Here is a 15,360-nt window from a genome sequence, read left to right on the forward strand (position 1 = left end):
CCTGTGCTAACTGCTGTGCTACCGTGCTGCCCTATTATCAATGTGATGGGGACAAACTCAAGATCCACAGTTTTCAGCCCAACATTGCCACAATTGCTTTGGCGAGTGATGTTGTTAATGTTGTGACAATGTGGTTTTTGAAATCCAGAGTGTTTTAGGCTTTGCAGTTTCAGACACTTAAGCCTGAACTTTTTGCATGGTGATATCTGATTTCTTGCCATCCCAAAAGTCTTCCTCACTGGCTCATTGTTCCACAATGCACAATATTATCTGGTCAGCGAGAGGTATCTATACTCCTGTGCTGGGACAGAAGAGTTAATGGCATTTCTCTCCCACTTTTGTTCCGTCCATTCCATAATTTGCTGATGAATATCTCTCTTCAGGGTGAAGCATCAGCAGACAATGACCAAGGTCCTGCTGAGAGGTAGTACGCTGATGGATGGATGGACAGGCGGACGGATGTTCTTTCCAATTTGAGGTAACAGCTCTTGGGCAATATCTATCCACTGGAAAGGTGTCAAAGAAACAGTGTAATAAAACAATCAAATCAGAAAATGGTGGAAAAGGACAGCAGGTATCAGAAAATGGAAATGATTGGTGAATCTTTCTGTTGAGGCTGACCCTTAGGACTTAGGCGTTTGAGCTGTCTCTTCTGTGGGTTTCCAATATTTCAATTCAACTTCTAATAATTGCAAATCATGCAACCAATTCGAAATTGGATTAACAGTCAAAACTGATCACTTTGTTTTAGCAGTTGCGGTGCATTACTTACCAGAATACGAAGACTCATAACTTTTCATTGTCAGAGCTAGAAGTTTTCTTTCTCACTAGTTAAGCCCAGAAGTGTCCTGAAAGAAGTGCACCATTCCATGGAGATGAACGTTTTGTGCAATTGTTTCTTTCAAGCATTTATTATGCATGACCATCAGGCTTTTTCTGTAAGCTGCCTCATCAATGTCCTCATTGGAGTGATCTGCAGCAGAACTAGTGGTGCTGACATCTGCGAGAGTCTTTCCCCGAGCCCAGGCCTCGTCATTCACCATGTGAAGACCTTGCCCTCTAAAGTGCATGCGGTACCTGAGCTAGTGGCTGTGATTATGAAATTAAACATGTGATGGTGTTTCATCATCATCAGTGTCTTCTTGTTCTTGCCCTTCATAGTCCTGGATCACTGCCTGGTCAGATGACAGTTCCTGGATATCTGAAAGAAGGAAGGCACTAAGGTAGAGTTGCAGTGGGCGAAAGCAAGAGCTGCACGCTTCCACCATCTGCTGCCTGGGAATCAGGAGAAGTTGTGAATGAGGGGAAAGTGGCACGTGAAGTGGGGGAATGGGTAAAAACAGACCATCATCTTCAGTCCATCCAGCCCTGCCATTGGCCAAGGCCACAGCAAGCACTGTGTCCTCCATAGGAATGAGAACATGTCCCTTGCCAGTTAGGTGCTGCTCCTTTCGGTATGTGCCACTTTGTCCCATGGGAGAGATGCAAGTATGTTAGAGGGTGTGGTGAAATTTGTCTGGGTGATGTGACTGTCATGGTTGAGTAGATGGCATTGTGTGCAAGCTGTGAGACATGGTTGTGAGGTTTACAGCCATGCTAGGTAAGTGAGGGTGAGATGAAGCTATGAATATTAGGTATGACCTGTGACTGATGGAGACTTTTGGCAGCCAAGTAATGGGGCTGTGTTACATTGAGCGATGTGAAAAGCTAATGGTGCAATTATAATTTTTATAATCTTTATTCGTGTCACAAGTAGGCTTACATTAACACTGCAATGAGGTTACTGTGCAAATCCCCTAGTCGTCACACTCCGGCGCCTGTTCGGGTACACAGAGGGAGATTTCAGGATGTCCAATTGATCTAAGAAGCGCGTCTTTCGAGACTTGTGGGAGGAAACCCACTCAGATTGATGGAATATGGCAAGTGAAGACACATTCACTGACCTTGACCACTCATGTCAGCCCATTCAATTTATTTTAGCACTGTTTCCAGCTCCTTGGGGCCAGAATCTTGGCACTGTTCTGCACGGTTATCTGCTCTTATGTAGTTTGTCTAGAGGACCTTTCTCCTCCTCTTCACCTCATGTACCAAAGCCTCTAGTGCATTGTCAGAGAACCTTGGAACCAGCCCCCTGCCATGTTATGTTACTCCATTGCCTTTCTCAGACTAAAATCACTTCTGTCATGAATTGCAGCACCTTTAAGAGACACACCCTTAATTTAAGTAGCACTGTCCAGCTGGAACTCGCGCGAAACTCTGATGACTTTGTACCCCTTGATTAGATGTGCAGCCACTCAAAAGTGCATTTACTGTTGGCTGCACAAATGAGCATTCTACACAATGTTTTACCTGTATCACAACAGACAGACACAGGTTACTTACTCCTCACACTCATTTTTGACCCTAGTGCAATTTGCCACCAATTAATTCCAAAACATTTTCTTCTATAACAAAGGTTTATCCTTCTTCACACAAAGAAGGCAAAGGTGATATTAAAAAAAGTATGAAAAAATTAAACCATGTCTTCACAGGCAAGCAGTGACTACTGATTACAAATGATATTGTTATAAATACCCGTAACCTTTATTAAATGTGTGCTTTTAAAAACTCATAAGTGAGGTAAAAGAAATGACCCTATACAGAAATAGCACCCTTAGTTAAAGAAATTTGCGAATAAAATATGAAGGTAATACAAAGATTTAACAACTCTGGAAAAATAACAATTCTTTTGCATGATTTGAGATAGGTGTCGAAAATGTCTAAATAATTCCAAGTAAAACTGAACTCTACTGCAAGTGTGCTAGATTGCTCATTCTATAACCTTGTGTAATATGTGGCTAATAGTTTAAATAAATAACTCAGGGAAAATGCATATTTGAACATAAAGATAAAGTCACCTTGCTTCCAACAGATTCCTGCCCCAAACTTTCTCAGAGTTTCTCTTTCTCTTATTATTTTACCCTATATAGTCTCATTAGAAATATTTTACATATTTAGTATTTCAGTTATCCCAGCCAAAGTTCTGTCCCGTCATTTGGTAAAATTTCATGTTGAAAGGCCGGTAGAAGTCTCTCAGCCTCTGAACCACCTCTGGGTCAATGTTGGGATGGGTTCTGCCTTTTGTTTTGCCCAGGCAATGGGGTTTGCTGCTGCCCTCTGGCTTCTTCAAGCAAGGGAAGCCCTTGGTCTTGTTGAAATAGAAATGTTTGTCTGTGATGATCCTCTTCAGACCCAGAAAGTCTTGAACTTTGCCTAGTTCTCCTGCAGGGTCACTGATTAGCCTCTCTCCACTCACAAAAAGAATCTGGTGCATTGGGAAATACTGTAGCCAATTCTCCAAGTGCTTGGCATAGATGCCAATCTGAATCGCACTCCATGACGTGTCAATCAGGCCTGTAGTCCTGTTTTTGAAGGTCAAGCTCTCAAAGCTCGGGATGTCGGGTTTTTTTGAGAGAGTTTGCGTGTAGTCAGAAATAGCTCGAGTGACGGGGTCCCGAACCACCACAATTAGCTTGGCATCCTTGGACATTGCATAGATTCGAGCAGCTGCCTCCTTGGTAACAAAGTAACTGGGAGTTTTCTCCATGGTGATCTGACCGTCCAGTGTTTTAGGCATCAGGCCCCTGTGGAAACACAAATTTATATTTAAGAAAAAAAAGCACGTCAGGATTTATCTTTTATTAGTTTCGTTCAAAAATACTAAAATCCAGTATGGAGACTATGGGACTACAATTCAAATTTGGCAGTGGATAAAATGGCTGCCCAGGATCCCCACCCAATTTTCTTTCCCTTTCAAATCAATCAACAGTAAAATGACAGCCAATCCATTACTCCTCATTTTATGCTCTTGCTGATCTGACCTTTTCCCTCATTCAATCTCGATTCTGATTTTGAGAAGGTTATGGAAACAGCACTCAACAGTTTGATGAAAGTGATAAATCTGTACTAAACGTTCACTTCTCTAGGAAGAGTGAAACATTGATCTGATTGGTTTTCCTCACTTCTACAACCCACATTGACTTCCCTATATGCCAAGCTAAATTTTATAGTTGGAATGAAATATCAGTATCAGCTTATATTTATTTGGTGGCTTTAACGTTGTAGACCATTCCAATGCGCTTCACAGGCACATAATCAGACAAATAAAAATTGACACTGAGCTGAAGAAGGAGTGATTAGAACAAGTAACCAAACGTTTGATCAGAAAGGATGTAAGAAGGATTTTAAAGGAGGAAATATGAGACAGGGGGCAGGGTTTTCCAGCCCCAACACCAACGGAAATAGTGATGGACAGGGCGGGGAGATTTCCTGTCTCGCCCGAGATGATGACAGCCTGCAGTGAGGCTGAGAATCCCGGCCTTGGGGAGGCAGAGATATTTAGGGAGGGAGTTCAGAACTTGAGAGTCCAGACAGCTAAAGGCATGGCCAACAATGGTGGAACTAAGGAATAGGGGATGCACAAGTGACCCAATGTGGAAGGATGTAGAGCTGTTGGAAAGTTGAAGGGCTGTCGGAGATTAGAGAGATAAGGAAAGGACGAGATATGTGTTGTAATATGCCTTTAGGGGATTAGCAGCATAACATCACAAGAAGGGAAGTGTGTCATGTGATCCAGTCTCAGTTTCACTTTGACCTGTGAGTGGGACACAACTCTCACAGCTTTGCTGGTGAGGTCTTCAAGCTTTCTACCTTTGTATAAATGTCCCCAAGTGCCTAGTTTAAATAAATGAAAACACGACATGTTTACACAATCCCTTATGAGTGACTTTATATTATAAAAACATGGCAACATTTGAGGCATTTGAATTTGCAGTATCTCCACAATGTTATACTCAATTATACTCAAGGCATTTTAATTTTCACTGCAAACTGTTGCATACAGTAGCTTGTTACAGTCCCCCTTACATTCCCATTTTTGTTCTCTCACCCCCTGGATTTAAAATGGCATTTGTCACTTTTTAACCCAATCCTCCAATCTTTCCACATCCTTTCGTAGTTGAACCATCTGTTCTCTGCTTGCAGACCCTCTTTCCTTCAATTCATTAAGATAACTTTGTTTTATGCCTGAGCTTCCAAACTCATTTATGTCCAATGTAAAAGTTGATGGCCCTGAGGAACCCCAGTGAAAATCATTACCAGTTCCAAGTACAATTATCCTTTGTTTCCTCAGACTGAGCCAATCTTCCGAGCTGCTCCTGAGGTGCAGACCAATTAAACACAAAGCTGGGTACCTCACTGTTCACATAATGCACTCACTCCAGCTTGAGTCTCATAAACTCATAGCTAATTTGCCATTAAAGAAATGTTACGGTTAGAACAGGGTTTCCATTAACTCCAAATAAAATAAAAAATCCAATTTGCAAGTCTTTGTACTGCAGCCATTGAAGTTGCACTCAGTAATTTAAATTCAAACAAAACTAACAAAATGCTTTCCAAAAGCACTGATTGCCCACACTAGTGATTACATGTGGCTGCCTCTCAAACAGACTTAGCAGACTGAATTTGTTCCATTTTTTAAAAAAAATACTGGGGTGTATTTTATGAATGGTTTCGGATTTTACCATTATAATATTTTACACTGTGAGTGAATGGCATGTGTCGCCTCACTGCAGTTATATGTTTAAAAGGCCTTGTTTGTGTTTACAGCGCCCGAACATCATTTCAGCAGAGAGTTTTCTTCAGTGTAGGTTCTCTAGAATTTACTGGCTGTTAGTTATAAAATCCCGGGCGGGATTCTCTGATCCTGAGGCTAAGTGTTGACGCCGTCAGAAATGCCGTCGTGTTTCTCGACGGCGTCAACATGGCCTCAGGATCAGCAATTTTAGCCCCTACAGGGGGCCAGCATGGCACAGGAGCGGCCCACGCTGCTCCAGCTGCTGATCCCGGTGTCAACTGAGCGCTGCGGGGTCTGCGGATGCGCAGTGGCTCCCTTCTCCGCGGGCCGAGACTCGCCGGGGAGCTGCGTAGAGCGGCCACTGACTTGCACCACGCCGATCACGCCGGCGCCAATGGCGCCGATTCTCCGCCACGCGGGGAATCGCATCCTGGCATCGGGGCGGCGTGGCGCGATTCACGCCGATCGCGGCGATTCTCCAGCCCGACCCCGGGCTGAGAGAATCCCACCCCCCATCTTTTAAGGGTTAGAAATCAGCTTGAGTGTGCTCTCCAGGCTCACACCTGAGGGAGGGAGTGGCGCACTGTTATTGTCACAGGATTGGTGATCCAGAAACCCAGGGGACCTGGTGACCTGGGTTTAGATCCTGCCATGACAAGTGGTGGAAATTGAATCCAATCAATATCTGGAATTAAAAGTGTGATGATGACCATAAAATGATTGTTGTTAAAAAAAAACCAGCTGGTTCACGAATGTTCTTTAGGGAAGGAAATCTGCCATGTGACTCCAGATCCACAGCAATGACACTCAGTTGCATAAAACTGCTACAAAGTCAATAAAAAGGAAAGAAACCAGATAGAACACCAGCATCGACCTAGGCACTGGCAAGGACAACGGCAAACCCAGCCCTGTCGACCCTGCAAAGTCCTCTATACTAACATCTGGGAGCTTGTGCCAAAATTGTCTCACAGACTAGTCAAGCAACAGCCTGACACAGTCATACTCACAGAAGCATACCTCACTGATAACGCCCCGGACAACACTATCGCCATTCCTGGGTATCTCCTGTCCCACCGGCAGGACAGTCCTAGCAGAGGTGATGGCACATGGTATACGATTGAGAGGGAGCTGCCATGGGAGCCCTCAACATCGACTTTGAACCCCATGAAGTCTCATGGCTTCAGGTCAAGCAAGGGCAAGAAAAGTATCGTCCACCATCAGCTGATGAATCACTACTCTTCCATGTTGAACGCCACTTGGAGAAAGCACTAAGGGTGGTAAACTCAGGGTGGGGACTTCAAAGCCCATCACCATGAGTGGCTTTGTAGTACCACTACTGTCCGAGTTGGCCGGATCCTAAAGGACATGCCTGCTAGACTGCTTCTGAGACAGGTAGTGAGGGAACCAAAAAGAGGGAAAAACATACTTGACCTCATCATAAGAACATACGAACTAGGAGCAGGAGTAGGCCATCTGGCCCCTCGAGCCTGTTCCACCATTCAATAAGATCATGGCTGATCTTTTTGTGGACTCAGTTCCACTTACTTGCCCGCTCACCGTAATATTTTATTCTTTTATTATTCAAAAATCCATACGCCTTTGCCTTAAAATGAAGGGAATAGATAAGATCGAAGCAATGAGGTTGTTTCCACTGGCGGGAGAAACTAGAACTAGGGGGCATAGCCTCAAAATAAGGAGGAGCAGATTTAGGACTGAGTTGAGGAGGAACTTCTTCACCCAAAGTGTTGTAAATCTATGGAATTCCTTGCCCAGTGAAGCAGTTGAAGCTACCTTGTTCAATCAATCTGCCTGCCGCAAATGCATCTGTCCATGACAGTATCGGTAGAAGTGGTCTCCGCACAGTCTTTGTAGAGACAAAGTCCCGTCTTCACATTGAGGAAATTCTCCATTGTGTTGTGTGGCACTACCATCGTGCTAAATGGGATAGATTCAGAACAGACCTAGCAAGTCAAGACTGGGCATACCGCGAGGTGCTTTAGGCCATCAGCAGCAGCAGAAATGTACTCAACGACAATCTATTACTCATAGGCTGGAATATCCCCACTCTACTATTACCACCAAGCCAGAGGATCAACTGTGGTTCAATGAAGAATGCAGGAGGGTGTGCCAGGAGCAACACCAGGCATACCGAAAAATTAGGTGTCGACCTGGCGAAGCTACAACACAGGACTACTTGCATGCCAAACAACATAAGCAGCAAGTGATAGAGCTAATCAATTCCACAACCAACAGATCTAAGCACTGCAGTCCTGCCTCATCCAGTCATGAATGATGGTAAACAATTAAACAACTCACTGGACTGGGAGGCTTCACAAATATCCCCATCTTCAATGATGGAGAAATCCAGCACATCTGTGCAAAAGACAAGGCTGAAGCATTTGCAATAATCTTCAGCCAGAAGTGCCGAGTGGATGATCCATCTCGGTCCCCTCCAGAGGTCCCCAACATCACAGATTCCAGTCTTCAGCCAATACGATTCACTCCACGTGATATCAAGAAATGTCTGAAGGCACTGGATGTTGCAAAGGCAATGGGTCCTGACAGTACTTCAGCAATAGTACTGAAGAATTGTGCTCCTGAACTTACCGCTCCCCTGGCCAAGCTGTTCCAGCACAGCTACAACATTGGTATCTACCCGCAATGTGGAAAATTTCCCAGGTATGTCCTGTATACAAAAAGCAGGACAAATCCAACCTGGCCAATTACCGCCCTATCGTCTACTCTCAATCCTGCTCACTGTCGCTCAGTTTGGGCTCCACCAGGGTCACTTTGCTCCTGACCTCATTACAGCTTTGGTTCAAACATGGACAGAAGAGCTGGACTCCAGAGGTGAGGTGAGAGTGACTGCCCTTGACATCAAGGCAGCATTTGATCGAGTACGGCATCAGGGAGCCCTAGCTAAACTGGAGCCAATGGGGGCACTTGGCCTCAATTATAGGCTGCGAGGGATGATTAGAGTCGGACACAGGTGGCAGGGTCTTGATAGCAACTCGAGGACCATCTGGAGAACAATCTTTTTCCTCTTGGCTCCAGAGGAATTTTCGGTCCCATCGTGGGGTAACCTGCCGCGGGGGACTCAACCAAAAATCCATTGGCCGGGATATTTCCCCCCCTCTCGGCGGCAGGTTTTCCGGTGGCGGAGGCGGTTTGCCATTGGCTGCCGTTGGGATGCTATGGTCCTGCCAAAGTCAATGGCCATTTACGTTGCCCGCCGGCGCCGCCAGTGCGGAACCCACTGCGGGGGTCACCTTCAGTGTGGCTGGATGAGCACAGTGGTGGGCGGGGCTGGAATACCCCAGCCCTATGTTTTTTTTAACAGCCTTTCTTTTCAGTTTTTCTTTAAACTGCCTTTCTTTTCAATTTACCTGCTTTTGACATCCACAGGGTCTGCTGAAGAATTCTGCATGAGGCCAGCTCTACACTACACTGCTTATTGCCAAATTATTTCCCAATGGGGTCTTTCAAGATTGCCTAATGTGCATACCAAAAGAGGCCTAATACCTAAAAATGACCTCCACGATATGGGCAGTGGCATCAACACCTGCGCAGATTGGGTGTCAGCTACCCAATAAATTGTTATGCTTTGCATACATCTTGTGTCAAAACCAGCATAAGCCAATTTGTACCTCAAAGCTATCTACAACACCAGTTTAAGAGCTGTTTTTCATCGAGTCAGGATGACTTAGCAGCCCTTGGAAAATGGTGGCCAGGGCCTGATTCCAGGATTTCAGCGCCTTCCTGGCATTTCTGACCTTCGAGGGGTTATTTTTAGGTATTAAGTCTCTTTAGGTGTTTTAAGGCTACAGGCTGGTTAGAGTTAAAAGCCCACATTTTGCAACCGCAACATGGCTGGATCAATTAGACTCGGGTCAGTTTTAGATTGAGCTGTAGTTCACTGCACTTCAGGGGGGAACTTTAAAAAGGTAAGTTTGAAAGGTTCTCCTCATTCCCCCTATTCCAAGGGATCTCCCTCCATCTATCACCATAGGCCCTCATGCCAAGATATGCCCCCTGAACAACCCATGGCCCCTCATGCCCTCATGGCATGTTATGTCCTCCCAACAACACCCCTAGTCTCCAGTGAGCAGTTTTGGAGGGTGGAGCATTGGGGTGGTGAATATATAAAGTAACTTACCTCAGGGATTTGCGGCCTAGTCTCCAGGGAGCACTCTCGGTGACAGTTATAGAAGTTGGGCACAGACTCGGACTGTGCAGGTATCTTAATGATCACCATCCACAGCAGCTCACAGGAGGGGTAATGATGTGGTGATGTGGCAGCAGCAATGACTGATCTCTGTAACCAAGGGTGTTGCTACCAACCTCAGAACCTCATAACTGCTATTCCAGATGTGCTTTAGCAACACAGCCAACACTCAGGATTCAACCTAGATCCTTGCTGGTCTTTTTGGATGAGACAGGAGGGTTGATGTTCCAATATGAATACAGAATACTCACAAATCATAAGGTCTAGGTTAACTGGATCAGCCTAACTGCATACTGCTTCCACCACCAACAAACCATGGCTGGTATGTGTAGTATCCACAGATTGCACCACAGCAAGCCACCAAGGCTTCATCAGCAGTTCCTTGTCAACCCACAACCTCCACCATCTAGGACATGGGATCACCAGCAGGAAATGACCGTAAGTGTGGTCTTGGCTGAGAGAAACACCCGAAGCTGAAAAAAGTGCTTCACAGCTTCTTGGTCCCAGGTTCGATTCCCGGCTTGGGTCACTGTCTGTGTAGAGTCTGCACGTTCTCCCCGTGTCTGCGTGGGTTTCCTCCGGGTGCTCCGGTTTCCTCCCACAAGTCCCGAAAGACGTACTGTTAGGTAATTTGGACATTCTGAATTCTCCCTCTGTGTACCCAAACAGGCGCCAGAATGTGGCACCAGGGGCTTTTCACAGTGACTTCATTGCAGTGTTAATGTAAGCATAGTTGTGACAATAAATATTATTATTACAAAGTGGCAAAGTGTCATTCAGTAACAAGCAGTGGGATTCTCCCTTCTGGGGGACTAAGTCCCCACGCCGGCAGGAGAACCGGCGCCAACCACTCCGGTGTCAACAGCTCCCGAAAGTGCGGAATTCTCTGCACTTTCGGGGGCTAGGTGGACGCCAGAGGGGTTGGCGCCGCTCCAACCGGCGCCAATGGGACTGCGCAAGTTTGCGCATGCGGCGAAGGGCTGGCGTGATCTCGCGCATGCGCGGAACCGCCGACGTGGTTCCGCGCATGTGTAGACCGGCCGGCATATTTTGGTGCATACGCGGGGGGTTCTCTTCTCTGCGCCAGCCATGGCGGAGCCCTACAGGGGCCCGCGCGGAAGGAAGAAGTGCCCTCACGGCACAGGCCCGCCCACAGATCGGTGGGCCCCGATCGCGGGCCAGGCCACATTGGGGCCCCCCCCGGTCGGAATTCCCCATGCCCCCCCGAAGACCGCCCCCGCCGACTTACCTGCCAGGTCCCGCCGTGTGGGACCCTGCGTAATCCACGCCAGCGGGACTGGCCAAAAACGGCTGCCAACGACCCCCGACCGGCGTGGCGTGAAACCTGCCCCTGCCCGGAAAACGGCGCCGGAGAATACGGCAGCCGGCGTCGGGGCGGCGAGGCGGGATTCTCGCCCCCCCCGCCCGGGGATTCACCGACCCGGCGGGGGGTCGGAGAATCCCGCCTAAAATGTTTCTCAGCGCTGCAGCCGCCAAGATACACCTGGCTAAACACATCCAAAACCAGGAATAGATTTTTTTCCAGTTAAATTGTGCCCTCTTTGCCATTTTATTTTTGTTTCAGGAGAAATGGATCAATGTTTGTAGATGTCCTGCTGTTATTTTACCCATGGCAGGAGCAGGCACATGCCCACTGGTAGCCTGGCAGCTTTCACTGGGCGGGCTGTTCTCAGGGAATAAGGGGAGGGGGCAGGTTTGGGTGAGGGGAACCACCTTTGGAGGGTCACTGTGCTCATCTGAGGCTCAAAGTCATAGCACCCCCTCACCCCCCTTTAACCATCCCACCCTGGCCTCTCAAACGCCTCGCTAATGCCTGCCGGTCAGGTCCTGCCAGTACCCCGGATCTATCAGACCTCTGGCTTCCATAACGCCCTCTTCCTCAGCTACTAGCTGTAGTCAAAGTACTGGCCACCACTTGAACCTCACACTGCTGGGACTCCAAGCTCTTTAGGGTGTGCCTTGCTCCCTAGATGGGTGTGAAAGTATCACCCTGAGCCAATTGATGCCCGCCGAGTTAAATATGGCTGCAGGGCAGTGACTTTTTCATGCACAGACTCCTGTCTGACTTTTTAGTCAGGTCAGATTGGGAGGGGGGCTGTGGGATGTAAAATCTCTGTCCAGTCTAAAGTTTGGTTCTGTTTTTCCTCCTTACTGAAATCCACTTTGGCTGATCTACTTGAATGACGGACAGCAGCTTTGTTTACTTAATTGCATCAATTAATCTTATAGTATTGAGTGGGTGAAGTCAGCTCTGTCCCCGATTTTCACTTATTGCAACATGCCAAATCCAGATTCAATGTGGGGAATGTAAGAAAACGAACTGCCAACCATCGGATGGGCACATTCAAGGCCCAAGGCTGTGTGCTTGCTGATGGATGCACTAAAGCTTGGGGCAGGTACCGTAGAGATGCAATGGGGAAAGGCAGCTGGCTAAAGCCATCCCGCCATAGTGCATGAGGGGTACAAAACCATGCAAAACCCCACAGGTTGTATGTCTGACATGGAAAGAATATTGTAAATATCAGCTGTATTTATAAGAGTTATGAGCCACCTCAGAGTGCTAAATGTATTGTAACCGTGACTGATTCAATCGATCTGTTCAATGTTGGGAGAGATCGCTGAGTGTGCAGCTAAATGTATTTTTGTAGCAAATTGACATTGCCGTTTCAGTGGGGTTTTTTGTATCTGAATCAACTGTAAAATGTACCAAGAAGCTTTGTTACAAATGGCCGTTTTCATGATTAAAACATTCACTGTGCACAAAAAAAAACGACACTCATTTGCACTTTATGTGAAACCAACTGTGAACTGTGATGGAATTAATAAATTTTATAAATAAAGTGTATTTTTGGGCAAAGAAAGATACCTGATAGACATTGGATTTTTTGGCATGCTAAAATGTTAATGTGAGTGTCACGGCAGACACTTCCTCTCGTTTTCATTTTTTTTGCTCTGTGAATTTTGTTGGGAATCATTTTTATATCAGAAGGGAAACGGCCTTGAATAAATGTTCAGCAAACATATTCCATCTGTGTTCAAACCTTGATGAAAATGGCTTTTAGAAAATAGTGTTGCATCGTCTCATTACTGCTATCTAATATTTTCTTGCAGTGAAAATAATATTTTATTCTCTCTAACCTCAGACCATAATATGAAGAAAGAAAATAAATGTGAGACTAATAGTACCAAGTATACCCCATATAGACAATTTAGTTTACTTTGAAATGGCCAGATGTCAGCATGTGTGCATGTGGTAAATATGCAATCATGATTGAGACTTGATATATTAGACTTTAAAAGTAAATTTTCAGTGTCTCTTGGGCATGAAAGTTTAAACTTTTTGGGCAGGATTCTCCCCTATCCAGCATGGTGGGCCATACTGGTGCCGAGGAGTGGCGTGAACCACTCCGGCATCAGGCCGGCCGGAAGGTGCGGAATCCTCCGCACCTTCAGGAGCTAGGCCGGCACCGGCGGGGTTGGCGCATGCGCAGGGGGTTTCTTCTCTGTTCCGGCCATGGCAGAGGTTGAGAGCAGCCGGCGCAGAGGGAAAGAGTGCCTCCATGGCACAGGCCCGCACGCGGATCGATGGGCCCCGATCGCGGGCAAGGCCACCGTGGGGGCACCCCCCGTGGCCAGATCCCCCCGCGCCCCTCCGAGGACTCTGCAGGCCATCCGTAGAGCCAGGTCCCGCCAGTATGGACCTGGTTTGATTTACGCCAGCGGGACTGGCCCAAAACGGGCGGCCGCTCGGCCCATCGCGGAGAAGCACCGGGGGGTGGGGGCCCTGCCAGCGGCCGCCGACCGGCGCAGCGCGATTCCCGCTCCCGCCAAAACCCTGGCGCCGGAGAATTCGGCAGCCGGCATTGGTGGCGGGATTCACGCCGCCCCCCGGCTATTCGCCCTTGTTGGATAATGAATCCCGCCCTTTGTTGGATAATGAATATTTATTATTTTATGACGGGTGGTTGATTATTCAACATCACTCTTGGCCTTGAAGATTGCTCTGTTCCAGGTTTCTGAAAACAACTACACTCTGCCAACAAAACAGGCAAAGAATCATAAGAACGCGCCTACGGCAGATGATGAGACCATTTGCCCCATTGTGTTTGTGCCAGCTCTTTGAAACATTCCTTTGCATCTCTCCATTTCTTTTCAGACTAACTGTCACTGAACTGTGTGGGCGGCATTGTGGCTCAGTAGTTAGCACTGCAGCCTCACAGTGCCAGGGCCCCCGGGTTCAGTTCCACCCTTGAGTGACTGTCTGTGTGGAGTTTTTACATTCTCCCCGTGCCTCCGTAGGTTTCCTCCGGGTGCTCCGGTTTTCTCCCATAGTCCAAAAATGTGCAGGTTGGGTGGATTGGCCATATTAGGTTGCCCCTTAGTGTCCAAAAGGTTAGATGGGGTTAGTGGGTTTCCGTGATTAGGGTGGGGGCATGGGCCTAGGTAGGGTGCTCTTTCAGAGGGTCAGTGCAGACTCGATGGGCCCAATGGCCTCCCTCTGCACCGTAGGGATTCTACGAACATGTGTCTGTTTGACATCGAAAAAAATGTGATACTGAAGCGCTGAGGGTTAACCCGACTGATTTTGGTATAGCACAAAGGCTTTCTTGTATTTACAGTTAATGTGTTCATGTTTATAAGATTGTGGTTTGGGCCAACAGCGTATGGTTAGATTATTAATGATTTACAGCTGTTCTCTTCCACTTCAATCTATTCCGAAGCTCAGGGAATTTGAAATTCAAAAGTAAAAAGAACATTTTAATTATTTATTAAAACTGCTGGCGCTGCTTGAAGGAGAGCGCTGTGTACAATACGTCAGCCCATAATAGCACTGCAGAGCGAAGCAGGTTACATTCTGATAGCTAAATATCAAATGAAAAGGGACTTGCCTGAACCACTTAGTTTGATGCACAAGAAAATACAGATTGTAGATATTCATAAAGGATGATTTTAATTAGCTGGGAATCTGCTGGAACCCGAGATAAGTGAACAATTTATGTGACCATGAAATGTTGGTCAGGTTTACACCAGATGTTTTATTTCAGGCTGTACACCACTTTAAAGATAAAGGATAAAACCTGACGGAAATTTTATTCCAATGCAAAACTGGCTGAAAATCTTACTTTCGATTTTGATGGTATTGACCTGCTCATAAACCAAGATATTGTCAATGTAGACGTTGTCTTTCTCAGAGCATGTATCCCAGAAAATTCCAGCAATTATAGCCAATGGCGGTGTATTTGGTTACTGTACTTGAGCACTACGTCCTGGGTCTGAATAGGAATATATCACCGTTCCTTCACAGTCACTGGGACTGAGACCTCTCTCCCAAACAGCACTGTGGGTGTACCTACACCACATGGACTGCAGCGGTTTTAGAAGGCAGCTCACCACCTCCTTCTCAAGGGCAATTAGGGATGTGTAATAAATAATGGCCTAGCCAGCAATGCCCACATCCCATGAATGAACAAATAAGAAAACAAATATGTGTAGGGAAGCT

General features: G+C 46.6%; 1 protein-coding gene across 1 annotated transcript in view; it reads right to left on the reverse strand.

Annotated features, from left to right (window-relative positions):
• Positions 1-2,561: 2,561 nt before the first annotated feature.
• The window catches only part of LOC140395423 (heparan sulfate glucosamine 3-O-sulfotransferase 3A1-like), a 206,397-nt gene continuing 193,598 nt past the window's right edge, over positions 2,562-15,360 (reverse strand). Inside the window, exon 2 of the mRNA XM_072483156.1 lies at positions 2,562-3,623. Within this exon, the coding sequence (XP_072339257.1) occupies positions 3,002-3,623 (622 nt within the window). The 3' untranslated portion in view covers positions 2,562-3,001. The remainder of the gene's footprint in view (positions 3,624-15,360) is intronic.

This window comes from Scyliorhinus torazame, chromosome 18 (genome assembly GCF_047496885.1).
Source record: "Scyliorhinus torazame isolate Kashiwa2021f chromosome 18, sScyTor2.1, whole genome shotgun sequence".
NCBI lineage: Eukaryota > Metazoa > Chordata > Chondrichthyes > Carcharhiniformes > Scyliorhinidae > Scyliorhinus > Scyliorhinus torazame.